At 44.6% G+C, this 14,817-nt stretch overlaps 1 protein-coding gene across 1 annotated transcript in view; it reads right to left on the bottom strand.

The window, feature by feature from the left end:
- URB1 (URB1 ribosome biogenesis homolog) overlaps positions 1 to 14,817 on the bottom strand; it is a 219,669-nt gene that overhangs the window by 99,156 nt on the left and 105,696 nt on the right. The window contains exons 13-20 of the mRNA XM_063956398.1: positions 14,405 to 14,521; positions 12,911 to 13,023; positions 12,674 to 12,784; positions 8,942 to 9,058; positions 8,641 to 8,779; positions 7,922 to 8,092; positions 6,520 to 6,719; positions 3,144 to 3,362 (exon numbers count right to left, since the gene is read on the bottom strand). Of these exons, the coding sequence (XP_063812468.1) occupies positions 3,144 to 3,362; positions 6,520 to 6,719; positions 7,922 to 8,092; positions 8,641 to 8,779; positions 8,942 to 9,058; positions 12,674 to 12,784; positions 12,911 to 13,023; positions 14,405 to 14,521 (1,187 nt within the window). The remainder of the gene's footprint in view (positions 1 to 3,143; positions 3,363 to 6,519; positions 6,720 to 7,921; positions 8,093 to 8,640; positions 8,780 to 8,941; positions 9,059 to 12,673; positions 12,785 to 12,910; positions 13,024 to 14,404; positions 14,522 to 14,817) is intronic.

Genomic DNA, 14,817 nt, shown 5'->3' with positions numbered 1-14,817 from the left:
CTTACAAACAAACCAAGATGTCCTTGGGCAGGCCGGCGGTGGTGGTTTATCAAGTACCCCACTTACTTCTCGCCCACGTTGGCCAGTACTGCAATCACTGTAACCAGAGCTGCTGTACCCAACCTAGGGCCCCTGTGAACCTTTATTTACTGGGGCGCGTTCCCCAGCAAGTATCGGTTGTTGGATAGTTCCTGAGTGACCAGCGAACTTCCCTTCCAAAAATAAAAAATTACACAAATCACGTCAGAATGTACAAATAGCGTTTGTGACCACTTTACTCTAATGGTATTAGGTCAGATTACTAACTACTGCACACAATTACGTGCGGTCCAATCGTTCAGTACACGAGCACTACTTGTCATGTACTGAAAGATCAATGGAATCGATGTTTCCGGCCGCGATTCCTTCAGCAAGAGCTTGTATGGCCTATATGGGTTCTGCACCAACACCCCAGGCGTTGTGCCACTGGACTTTTATAGCGGACCTCTTTGTCTATTTTACCTGTTACCTTATGACCTCCTGGTCTGTTACCTTATGACCTCCTGGTCTTGTTACCTTATGACCTCCTGGTCTTGTTACCTTATGGTCCGCTATACTCTAATGCTCAAATATTATTTAACCAGGGATGCCTCCCTAGCCACCGTATATGTCACTTACACGTATGTCCCTTGACGAGTACCCGGCTTTCCTTTTGGTTCCACCTTAAAGTTATATAAACTTTTGTATACAAAACACACTCACTCAACACATGTACACTTTGTTTCTATATCTATTTCTGCGCAGAAATTGTCTTTAGGCCAAAAGTGTTACCAATTAGGAGCAGGATCTGTTAAACTAAATTTCAGATTTTTCCAAAAAATAGATTTGCGTTATTTACCGCGTCGCGTTATCTACCGCTGTGCGTTAATTATCGCCTTTGCGTTACTTCACTTTATCACAGCTTGAGCTACGTGGGCGTAACCGGACGCTACGTTGCGTAATGAACGCTGCGTGCGTCTGCCTTTTGGATTGCGTACGCTAGTCTTTGTTAGCGACACGTGTACGCAATGCAAAGATCCACCGTAACACAATATATATACTTTTATCAATGTAAATGATCCCTGATCATCTACCGCAATCCACACTGACTGCCTTATCTCCTAGACAAATCGTGTGTTGTTCTATACTTTAACTATTACCTTTACTATGAAATAACAGCAAATCTCTTTTTAGCACTTTCTATCAACTATAAAAATTGGCAAACAGGAATAGTGATATACGAAATTTGAAAAAGAAATGCAGATAAATGTATGCGTGCGTGTATACGCAAGACAGAAGAGAAATAAAACAGTTTTAAAAGACACAAGCGTTTTGTTCTTACTTCCGGTTCCCGGATTCCTTCAGCACTCTTTATCTAAGCGAAGCAGACGCTTATCCCGTCAGCAACTGCGAGACAACCTCCCACCCTTTGCTGGGGGGATAATGTCTGCTGATCTACCTAGTGCAGATATGAGAAGGATAGGACGAGTCCCCAATTGACAATGCTAAATTCCTTTGTCGTATAAACAACCCTTTATGAAGCTAAGAACACTGTACGCTGTTTGCTTAAGAAGTACCGTAATGGTACGCTATTGGCGTAGCGATCGCTCAGCCGTAGGCGAGACGCTCAAGCGTCACGTTCGCTCACGGCCCAGTGATCACAGGACACGTTATTGGTTATGACTAGGGGAATAATTCGCTGTAGCGTAGCGTGCGCTCGAGACCACGAGGAGGTCACCAGCGATGCAGACGCTCACAACACTATACCTTTATGTTAAAACCTTATACCAATGAAATACACTGAATACCTTAATGTGAGTACAGGGTGTAAATGCAACCTTGTGTAACCTGACTAACTACAAAGCTGCTTGAGCGTCACCGACGCTCAAGTGAACACTTAACACTATAGAAAATGCACAGATACTGGTTTAGGTTCCAAAGCCTATTAACTGTATTATATCTAATATACTTGTAAAAGGGGATAACAGTACAAATGATACACTACAATATAACAGAGACTTCCTAACCACAGAACTAAACAATAAATACAAAAAGACAATACTACTCTGACCTAAATGAAATACAATACAATACTATAATACTATGGGAGATATAAGAGAAAAAGAGGAGAGAGAGAGAGAGAGAGAGAGAGAGAGAGAGAGAGAGATGGAGAGAAATTGGCTCACAGAAAGACAATGATTACGGAGAGAAACTTACGCACAAAGGGTATGATCGCCTGCGCCTCGATATCCAGCTCCCGGCTATCAGCAGATAACCGTTGATGAGAGAGTGAGAGCTGGATGTGGTCGGCCTGCCTATTTATGCCCCACACACAATGCAATCTCATAGTCCCTACAATCCCATTGTCCATTGGCCGAAGGAATTCGGCCCTGCATCATAACAAAAGGTCATAGGGTGATTCATACAGGTGGGCTGTGACGATTTCCAACAGCTCAGGTGGGTGGGAAACTGGGTTTCCCGCCGCATACCTGAGTATGAGTAAATAATAGAAATGGACATAAACTTCTTATGTCCATAACTATTCGCACGAGCGATTAATACGCTCCAAACCAACACCGGAATATTGCTAATTAAATACTCTTCCGATGGGTACCAAACACTGCTGTATGATTCCTGTTAGACCCTTCGTACGATATAAAGAGGGATTCCTCAGCTCTGGGACATTGTATTTTAACCAAACTTTCAGAATCTATCAAAGGGACCATGATCTATAAACTACATTAATTGTGAAAATATGTAACGAATGAGTCGCACGCTACGACTACATAAACTCTACCGTAAATACGCATACCGCGCCTGCGAGTGCACGCTATTGCGGGTATGCGCCTCCACGGGAGAGCGTACGCACGCGCAGCGCGGACCAGTGTGCGGTGCAAATATGGCAACGTGCATTGAGACATTTTTCTGACTTTGACATTATACACAGATTGGATTGAGTTAAGGGAGTTCAGGGGTTGGGAGACTTCTCTTCTTTGCATTGATAATTGCAAGAACAATTTAACCCGCTGCTTCTTTGTCACAGCCTTCAGCAAATAGGATTATGAAGTGCCGGAAAGCAAAAGCAACGCACATATCTATTAAAGGTTGCTAGGGAAAACAGACACCTTTTGGAAGTTATCTACAGTAGTCTTCAGACACAGCAGGGTGTGCCTCACTGCCAGCAGAAGCTCTTGTTTTTCAATCAGTTTAACAGAATCTTTCAACATCTCTTCACAGTCTTCTGCAGTGCGGTCGCTCACAAACACCTTCCTCAGCAGCCAATCATAGGTGGACTTTTCATCCTGCCCCGTAACTGCCGTCCCACAGCTATCTTGTGCTGTAAACTGGAAACATAGGAAGCAGTGACCAGTCTGGAATAAAGCAGCTTCTCTTTCCAGCTCAGATAAATAGTACTGGGAGGGAAGCGCATCTTAAATGACTGCACAAAGGACCATTAATGCAATCTTAAACTTGTTGCAGTCTGTGTGCTATTGTAAATGTCAGTAACACTGTACATTTTACTGTGCAACTGTCCTTCTCTAGATACTGCAAGACAGTCTGTTGTACAAATATGGACCAACAAGGGGCATTTACACCTACAGATGTGTCCTCTTAAAGGAACCTACACACTTTAAGATTATCTGTCCAACCTGGCTGGTTGGAAAGAAAATCTGGTACTGTATAGGAGCAAACGGCAATCACCTGCTTGCTCCAAAACGGCAGAAAACGGAACAGACAAAAATGGTCATTTGCACAAATTAGTTAAATCAAACTGATTTGTCTGAATTACCATATTTGTCCATTTTTCAGTGTTTTGGGAGCAAATGGTCAAGTGTAATTTGTTCCCATACATGACCAGATTTTCGTCCCCACCAGCCAGATTGGACAGATAATCATAAAGTATGTAGGCAGCTTTACACCTATACTTTCTGTGCTACGCCATGGGCAGTGATTCCCGTGCTTGCAGAGTTTTTCCTGAATTTAGCTTCTTAGTCACATACACAGCCGCTTATAATGCACTATGTACTCAGGATTAGTATCTTTGTTGCAAAGCAATTCGCATAAAGTCGCAGATTAAACATAATACGTGGCACAAAGCATAATGAGAGTCACTAGTATTGTACCTCTGTCTTTTGACCTTTTTACCAAGGTTGTATACCTTCTACTGAGATCTGTAACTTAATTTGCTTATAGGGTCAAATGCAACAGCCTGCAAGATGCAGGAATCAACAAAGGGGCAATCATTTAAGAGGCGAACACCCCGCACGGAAATCCAATTTAACGTGATGTTTCGCTGAGCATCGCTGCGATGCCTGACAGCACACATATCAGCCATGTATATGGTACGGCCGACATAGCATGTTTTCCCTCACACCTCTATGGGATGAGGGGGAAAACTTGAGATGCCGGTGGGCACGATGTGCTGTGTGGACAGCACATCGCATCCATCACGTTAAACTGAATTCCCCGAATGTGAACTAGGTACTTAGGATTAGGACTAGTAAACTAGGTACTTAGGATTTATTGCAAAGCAATCACCTTATGACCAATTACCTTAGGGTATGGGTCATTTGGTCGACCACTAGTGATCGACAGTGACTAGGTTACCTGAAATAGGTTGACACGGTCATTAGGTAGACATTGAAAAAGATTGACAGGATTTTTATTTTTTTTACTTTTTTGGTGTCTTTTTTTCATCGTAAAGTGACGAAGAACCCCAGTTAGTGCACCGCTTCACTCGCCATGCTTCGTGCAAGGTTACTATTCCCAATCGTAGTCCACGAGGATCGTCAAGTATGAACAAGTTAAAAAAAAATTTTTTTATTTTTTTTTTGTAATAACGCACGTTGACCTTTTTTCCAAGTCGACCTAGCACATGTCAACCTAATACATGTCAACCTAGTGACCATGTCGACTTAATACATGTCGACCAATAGTGGTCAACCTAATGACCGTATCCCTTACCTAATGTACCCTACCTTATGACATACACATATGCACAGGAATAGAACATAACCAGCAGCAGATACAATATGGGACATTTGAAAATGAACACACATTAGAAGAGTCGTCTTGCGCACGGCTGGCAGCAAGTGGATTTGTGGTCATTTGTGTGGTGCAGGTTGTAAAGTGAATGTAAACATCTGACTTGGTTGCTATGGAGAAACAATTTCCTCTGTACTAGTTCTAATAAAATACACATAATAAAAGGCCCCACCATCGTTGCCACTGCTGATGCTCTCTGAGCCACAATCCCTAGTGCTACAGAGAAGCCTGTACAGTACATGACATTCCGTTACATTGTGAATTCAGAGCATTGTTAGAAACCGCACCATGTGACCGACCCTAAAACCTTATTTTATATTTTACTAACTAAACAGCATTCGTCAGCGTGTACCAGTCTCCCAAGTCACACCCGTGTACCAGTCTCCCAAGTCACACCCGTGTACCAGTCTCCCAAGTCACACCCGTGTACCAGTCTCCCAAGTCACACCCGTGTACCAGTCTCCCAAGTCACATCCGTGTACCAGTCTCCCAAGTCACACCCGTGTACCAGTCTCCCGTGTACCAGTCTCCCATGTCACACCCGTGTACCAGTCTACCAAGTCACACCCGTGTACCAGTCTCCCATGTCGCACCCGTGTACCAGTCTCCCATGTCGCACCCGTGTACCAGTCTCCCATGTCGCACCCGTGTACCAGTCTCCCATGTCGCACCCGTGTACCAGTCTCCCATGTCGCACCCGTGTACCAGTCTCCCATGTCGCACCCGTGTACCAGTCTCCCAAGTCACACCCGTGTACCAGTCTCCCAAGTCACACCCGTGTACCAGTCTCCCAAGTCACACCCGTGTACCAGTCTCCCAAGTCACACCCGTGTACCAGTCTCCCATGTCACACCCGTGTACCAGTCTCCCATGTCACACCCGTGTACCAGTCTCCCATGTCACACCCGTGTACCAGTCTCCCATGTCACACCCGTGTACCAGTCTCCCAAGTCACACCCGTGTACCAGTCTCCCAAGTCACACCCGTGTACCAGTCTCCCATGTCACACCCGTGTACCAGTCTCCCATGTCACACCCGTGTACCAGTCTCCCATGTCACACCCGTGTACCAGTCTCCCATGTCACACCCGTGTACCAGTCTCCCAAGTCACACCCGTGTACCAGTCTCCCAAGTCACACCCGTGTACCAGTCTCCCAAGTCACACCCGTGTACCAGTCTCCCATGTCACACCCGTGTACCAGTCTCCCATGTCACACCCGTGTACCAGTCTCCCATGTCACACCCGTATACCAGTCTCCCAAGTCACACCCATGTACCAGTCTCCCAAGTCACACCCGTGTACCAGTCTCCCATGTCACACCCGTGTACCAATCTCCCATGTCACACCCGTGTACCAGTCTCCCATGTCACACCCGTGTACCAGTCTCCCATGTCACACCCGTGTACCAGTCTCTCATGTCACACCCGTGTACCAGTCTCCCATGTCACACTTACCAGGTTCTCTTTAGCAGATGGCGGCAACCACAAGCTGTAGTAGTTATAAAAGCACTGTAGTGGAATATATGCAGCAGAACTTATATCCACGGACGGTATGTCTTTATCATAAGACTGGAGGGCCAGGCAAAGGGCCAGAGGGTCCCGTTGGGCATGTAGTACATCGGTCAGGACGGACACTAGATACTGTATCATAAATTCTGTTACACACAGAGAAAGAAAACAGTCAGGGAACATATAATATGCACTCTAATTAAATCACATCCCTATAACACATATGTATAAACACATAATAAAGCCATGGCATGTATTAGCCAATTATACAGCTATAACTATCTGTTGCTGATGAACGCGGTAGGTAATCTGCCCTGTCAGCCGAGGTAGAGACCTCAGACACATCTAAGAGAAGCTGGATTCAGTCAGCTGGCCGTGTTGTGTACAAAACATCTGATAACTGAGAACCCAATGAAGCAAAGATGTGGGTGCAGTAAATGTAGCAGCTGATTCGATGATCTATCTCCCGGCCAATCAGATGCGGACTTTATGACACACCTCCAGTAAGAACTACTGTAGTTCCCATTCTCCAAAGCATGAAAAACTGAGGTGTTGACCTCTTAAGAACAAACAAGGTCATGTTGATGGAGACAAGGAACAAAGGGGCAGATGTGTTAAGCTGGAGAAGGGATAAAGCAATGATAAGTGGAAAGTGATAACCAGCCAATCATTACGGATTTGAAAAATGACAGGAGCTGATTGGCTGGTGCGTGATCACCTTGCACTTATCACTGCTTTATCACTTCTCCAGGCTTATTAAATCTGCCCCTATGACTTCTACCCAACGTCTACTCATTGAGGGAGCAGAGGAAGTAGTTTCTCATATTTGACCTTTGCTTTAATATATTCAGTGTGAAAATGGATAACTGTACCCAAAGCTGAAACCAAAAGAAGACAAAAATGCCAAGTTCTACTTGCCTTCAGGAATGCAACACCCAAGATCTATCTGAACCCCAGAAACCGTCAAGCGCTGCTAATCTTTTAAAACTTAAAAATCAGCAGTGCTCATGGTTCCCTGATTTAACGAATGCTTTATTTGTACTGATGCAAAGTTCATCACAGCGAGTCACCAACCGTACAGCTGTCAAATCTGGCCATCGGTACTAGGCAAGCACATAGCAGCGCTAAACAATGAGAGCAGTCTGTGGGCGTACCACGCTACGCTAGACCTTAGTGTGTTGTGCCCACTGACTGTGTTTTACGTGACCTTAGTAAACCCAAACTGAAGGGAATAGTTGCTGACTGAAGGGAAAAAAATTAAATGGAGAAATGGACCAAAACTTTAGGTTTAATAATGAAATACAAATGTGTGATCTAAAAAAATAAAAAACAACACTGAAAGACCTACCATCTCCATCCTTCCAAGATGTCAAGAGCCTATTTCTGGTTTCAAGCGTCACTGGGACCATAGCACTGAATGGAAAGGTATGGAGGATCATCTCCTCGTCCAGAGCATGTCCGACTTCCTCGTCTAGGCCTTCACTGCCCTCAACAATGACGTCCACCATATCCATGACATCTGCAGGACAAAACGCAGCGGGTAACTGTATCACCAGGGCTATCCTATTAGACCCAATGCGGCACGCTCCTCCCCCAGATGCCGGCACTTATCGCGGATTATGCTTTGGGTGTGGCCTGCTGGAGCAGCAATTTCACATGGGGTCGGGGACTAATCTCTAATTCCATGTGTTTTTGGCGATCGCAGGTCCGTTTTAGGGCAATCAAAATAGGCTCTAAATGGATACCACAATTATGACCAAAGGTCAAAAATCACTATATCTGTCCGTTTCGATCTGTCGAAAATGGATTGCACCTAATTGGATAGCCCCCTAAGGAGGAGATGTATCAACCCTTCATAAAAGGACAAATGGCGAAGCAGTCCATATCGTAGCAATGGGCAAGTTTTCTGCTTGTCCTCTATAGAAGGTTTGATACATCTCCACCTTAATTTCCAACTGAAGATAGGTATTGTGGAACCCTTATTCCTAGAATGCACCGTTATCTGCTATTCGGCATCACTGCATGAACACCCTTGTAGATGCGACTTGCAGAGTAAAACACACGAACCATCAATGTGTGAGACGGGGATGCTGACTGCATCGGAATCCTGCTTCCCCAGGTCGGTCTGCAGCACCCAGGCCTCTTGCACATAATCCGTTGCTTTGTCAGTATACGGGTATGGGTTAGAAACCACCTTCACCAGGGTCTAAGGGAAAACAAAAGTACACGTTGATGCAAGAAAATGATCACAAGCAGATATAGACTAAATAAAATAAAGAAAACTGCTGTATGCAATAAACTGCCCTGGAAGGTTAGTATAAGTGATCTGCAAGGATGAGATTTTGTTTCTTAATTTCTTTTGTTTTACCTGTTCCAAAAAATGGATCACAGCCTCCTGCGAGTTCTCCTCTACTTTGTCCAGACACCTCAGCCACAGCTCCAGCTCATTCCAGGTGTATTCGAACACACCACTGTCACGCAGAATCTAGGAAGGGTTTTAGGGTAAATGTAATCTAATGACTGGGTGAGTAGAGCCATCTACTGGTAAACAGCTTGTACTGCAACAACAGGATTTTTGTGTCAACTGATTATTTTGTAGCTCACTGGGTTCACTGGAAAGGCGCCCCCGGAAGGTTGGACATTGATAATGTCGGTTTTATCTTAAAACATAAAGCTATACCTTTAAACACAGTTTTACCATGGAGCCGCTGCGGCCGCTAGACTTAATATGCACTCTACGTACCTTTTACGCTATTTGCGTAATGAGTCCCGTACAATGTACGGACTCTGCGTACAAACGCCGCGCTGACGGTACAAAGTACCCACAGTGCGTACACACCCAATTGATAACGCTTTTAAACCTTATGCAGCAATGCAGTGTGATGCTATTACACTTTAAACCTTAGCAGTAATGCAATGCAATGATAAAACACTTTAAACCTTAGCAGTAATGCAATGCAATGATAAAACACTTTAAACCTTAGCAGTAATGTAATGTAATGATAAAACACTTTAAACCTTAGCAGGGCAATGAGGACACGACACCAATTGTGATTTTACCGCTGGGTTCCGACACCAAAGTGGATTATTTCTGAAAGGGGGTTGACAATACAAATTATGCACTACAATAGAACAGAGTAAATGGCTACAGTCAATGTACATACGAGAGAATATTCGCGTGCGCTTCCTGGTCCAGTCCTCTGTAATCAAATAGATAACGTTGTGAGTCTTGTGTGACCAAGCCTGCTGCAGGCTCTCTTTATTCACTTCATCCAAAACATAACACAATGGATACTGTAATCTCTTTGTCCATTGGACACAGGGATGGTCATTTACAGTACAGGAGAGGTCATAGGTCTGTTTGAATAGGTGGGCGATGTCTATTTTCACTGCTCTTGTAGGTGGTCTCCTCTAGATTCCCGCCGCATACATAATGTACAGTAAATACAGTTTATATCTATATTCTGCTTCTACACATAACTATCATCAGGAACATGCGATCTTCCGCAAACCAACACCAGAATGTTTCCCTTAAAATACCCTACAGCTGGATACCAAACACCACCTTGTAACCTTGTTCTGTCCCCTCCTATCCTGTAAAGGTGAATCCCTTTGTTCTGTAACCATTTTAAACAGCTATTACTTTCTGATGTGGTGCAGGGAGGCTATGTGCACATTGTGCACTATTTGGATTAAATATGTAATGTGTTTTGATAGCTCTCCATGCGTACACAAACTCTACCGTAAATACCCATACCACGCGCTGATGCGCACGACCGCGGGAGCGGCCATACGCAAATTGCGGATATGTGCACGCACGGCAGAACAAGTACACGCGCAGAGGCCATCTGTGTGTGGTTTGTATGTGGTGTGTGTACTGCAATATTTTTCGACTTTGACAACATGAAGTGAGAAAATGTTGACTGAGTTTGCCCTCTTGGCTGCTGAACTGCTAAGAAGCAGAGCGATAGGATAGGGTACATAAAACGGCACTGAAATAAGTATCGTAGTGGCAGAAAACCGAAGGATTTGGTGCCATCAAAGGGAGTATTGAAAAGAAGATGCGTTAAGTAAGAGACGTAAAAGCACATGAGGGAAGAAGGACCCTGCTCGTGAGAGCTTATATTCTAAAGGACCTACTCTGGGGGTAGAAGGGCAGCTTTTCTCCTCTCTGACTTGCTTGTTCCACTTATGGGAACTCCAAGTATATAATGGAACTTTTTACAGCTTTTTATATATAGGTGCATAATGCACTTGAGTCATTGCTGGATTAATACAGGGGTTATGCAACACCGACAGTTCGCTAACTCTTGGGAGCCTGCAGTCAGCATTTTCTTAGTAGTGAGAACCTCAAACGTGGTCCTCAAGGCACCCCTAACTATCCAGGTTTTAAGTCTATCCATGCTTGGCCACAGGAAATGTAAACAGCCCCTCAGTTCATTTGATTTAATCATCTGTGCCAAGTCTAAAACCTGGGCCGTTGGGTGCCTTGAGGAGCGCATTTGAGAACCTTGGGCATAGAACATACTTTGTCCGACTTGAAAGCCAGGACAAGGTGCCAGCGTATGCTATGGTCTCTCTTGGCTGCTTTCTCTATGCTTCGCTACTGGGATGTATCAGAATAGGCCACGCCTCCCTGAGAGAGGACAGTACACAGACTGTGCACTCACAAAGGAACACATACACTGAGTGGCCAAATTATTCTGACCACCAGTAAAGTAGCTATTCCACAGATAATGCCGACGTACGATATCTAAATGGAAGTATAAGAGCGGCAAGGCGATGGTACGCAGAGACTAAGGAAGCGTGTCACTCGTGCACAGGCGTCACAAGGCGGGTGCGGGCTGGATCCTCCGCAGTGACAGGGGCCGGGTGCTGCAGTGTGACATTATCCTGCAGTAACTGATCAGGAGCCGGTATTGCAGGCACTAGCCTCCGAAGGCAGCCAAGCATTGCCAGGGATCCTGGGCACACCCCTGTAGTGATGTAATCTGGTCTTCCGCGTGGCCAATCCCCCACTTTAGAATCAGCGGGGAGTACCCACAAGGCCAAACTCCTTTCTGGATGTCACTCTACTTTTTCGGGCTGGCGCATGTGGGGTGCACAGATGGCTGTACTGGGTGTCACCAACACCCGTGCTGCCACTGACTCATGAGATAAAAGGCAAACGACAAGATCGGAGGACCTTTGAGCGTGGAAAGAATGTTGTTGCCCGCAGCAACGGCGGTAAGCATTAGTACAATGGCGAGGGAGACAACTGTTAAGGTGTATATAGAGTGGACCAGCAGATAAATAACTAGGTCTGAGTACAAGGCCGTGGTCGTAAATGGCTGCTGGCTGCTCAAGCAGAAGGGAGGGTGGGCAGACTTGTTCAGACCCAGAGACTGGCAACAGTGCACCAAATTATGGATAATCTGAATCAGGAACCAATTCTGATAGCCTCTCAATGAACAATACGTCACACATTACATCATATGGGCTACAGAAGCAGACGGCCTGTCTGTACACCATTGCGGTCTCATGCAAACAGGGTGAAACGTCTCCAGTTTGCTCGGGAGCACAGGAACTGGGCAGTAAAGGATTGGAAATAGGTCATGTGGTCTGATGGATCATGTTTTAATTACAACACGCAAATGTCATGGTGAGGATATGGAAACAGCAGCATGAAAGCTTGGACCCTCATTCCATCATCACAACTCTTCACACCGGCGGAGACGTCATGGAGATGCAGTCCATCTCATTTGGGTAAAATTCCCCACAAAATGTACCAACAGAAGAAGCCACCCCTAGAAGATTCAAGCCATACTAAGGGCAAAATGTAGGCTAACACAGTACTAACCTGGTGATCATAATACTTTTGGTTGCTCAGTGTATTTCACAAAGCCATAATAAAGAGCTAGTGGAAGACCCGCACACATATTTAATTGTTTTCCTAATGAAAATTAGATAATGGAATTTAAATTCTTTAACTTCACTTGTGACTTGTGTATGTGCCTCATTAGACATCTGTGGTCCAAAGCAGCATGAGTAGATAACAATGCATTGTAGATAACACCTGTCCTGCGTACCATGCACTGGTAGAGCAACAAACAATAATTACCTTAATGATTAACAATCTGGTTGACGTTTTCAGCTGCATTTTCTTACAGGTGACAAACATTTTCAGAAGGAGATAGAACACAGACTTCTCCCCTCCAACATCTCGCGTCTCCTGGAAACGGAGTAGAAACACTATAACTATCATTTCTCTTGCGATCACTCTGTGCATGATGTTGGCTTATGAATCCTCGGTTTGGTATCTTGTTGGTAACAGAGAGTAAAAAGATCGGAGACAAACCTGCACTTTGAACCATGAAAACTTGTTCGCTGGCAACTCAAGGGCCACCTGAAGGATCTGATGCTGGAGGACGGGAGGGGCCTCCTCGCAGACACCACTCTCACTCACAATACCTAAGGTGGAATAAGACAAAGACGTCCATGACTGGCATTTGGTGCACACTCCAACTTTTGACCATGATGTGAAAGGAGTTCCCGCAACAAAGTTAGAGAAGCACCAAACCTCAGTGCACTTAATGGCCTGCTCACCCATCTACCCAATTATCAGACACAAAGCAAAAATGTTCCTCAACCAATTACCCCATGGTTCAGTGGTCAGCTCTGAGACCACTGCAACTCTGTTGCCAACAGCTATCCCAGACTGGACTAGCAATGGCATTATATCAAGTGAGGGAGTGGTGCAATCTGGCATATAACAATAACATGTCTTGTGCATTTTATGCATGTGTGCATTGGGATTAATGGAAAAAATCATCCAGAACCACAGACAAACTAGAGCACCTGAGGATGTACGACAGGTGGCCAGAGCCAACCCTGGGCATAGGCCTTATAGGGAGCCATTATCTCAGGTAATCAACCAGCAGGAACGGTGTCTTCCACCCCCCATCTTAAATAGAACATAGAACTCCCATCTAAATGTATTGTTTTAACTTCGTACTGAAATGAAGGTCAACGTGAAACCTCTTCTGATGGTTAGATGATGATGATGTGTATTAGATAGAATGCGGTTATGTGACCGGCGGTCGGGAGTCCACCGGTCACATTACCGACGCCAGGATCCAAAATGCAAAATAGCCCCGCCAATCGGCATGCCGACCAAGAGGGACTATTCCCTCACAGATTCCCCATGACTACAAGCTCCTTTAAATGGAGCGCTCATAAGACTATTGTAAGAAAGGCTTGCTATGTCCTAAGTTATATACGTAAGGTATATATGCAAGGAGATTGTAATGGGCCGCTATCGTTTTCGGGGGGGAAAAAAGGGTTTAAATAAATATCCCTGCAATCCAAAAGCTAGGATTTTGTGCAGACATCCAACACTGTATTATTCATTAAGTTAAATGGTAAAAAAAAAAAAAGGAAAAGAAAAACTAGCGCTTGTATTTATTACTTCTTATCTAAAAGTAAAGTACTGTTATCCTACTTAGAGAGCTTTTAACACATCTATATTTGTCACACAGCATTGAGATGTTTGATACAAAAATAGACTGCGAGGGAAGCAATTAAACTGTTCAATCAACATAAGAGCAGGTAACCTAGATACGGAAACGCTGCTCTGTTCCGGAGCCAGAACTTGCTTCAACCAAAGAAGTGTGAAATTCAATTAACTCCTGTCCTTGAGCTCCAAAATTAGTTTTCAGGAGAATTGATCTTTAAATATAGAAACTCTGAAATTAGGTCTTTGAGATTCTCTTGCAAGTCCAGGTGTTTAGAGATAGTAACTTTTCGAAGAGATCGTTGTGACCCTCGAAAACGGTGCCTGCCCTTTACTTGCCTTTTAGTAGTTTGCTGAAATCAAAATTGCTCTGAGATACTAAATGGGGAACCACCCTCTGATAGAGGCACAGGACTTGGAGGAGGGAAGTCTTCACCAGGGTGCTCTGGACAGCATCTGAGAATGACAGAGCACTGCAATATCACACACTGTAACTGTGAGAGAACATATAACACCTGGGGGGAGATTAATCATAGCTTGGAGTACCAAGTGGTGTAGTGGTGTTAAAGTACCAACCAAGTCCTTTACCACCACTACACCCCATTGTCTTCCCTGTGGAGCCCTATGGAACCCAAAGAAAGATCATGTACCAACCAATCAGCTCCTGCCATTATACAAAGACAGCCTGTAAAATGACAGAAACCGATTGGTTGGTACTTTATCTGACGCCACTTTAACTATCAACAAGTTTT

This window comes from Pseudophryne corroboree, chromosome 2 (assembly GCF_028390025.1).
Source record: "Pseudophryne corroboree isolate aPseCor3 chromosome 2, aPseCor3.hap2, whole genome shotgun sequence".
Lineage (NCBI taxonomy): Eukaryota > Metazoa > Chordata > Amphibia > Anura > Myobatrachidae > Pseudophryne > Pseudophryne corroboree.
The sequence above is the reverse complement of the archived record's forward strand: the minus strand, read 5'-3'. Positions and strand labels throughout refer to the sequence as shown.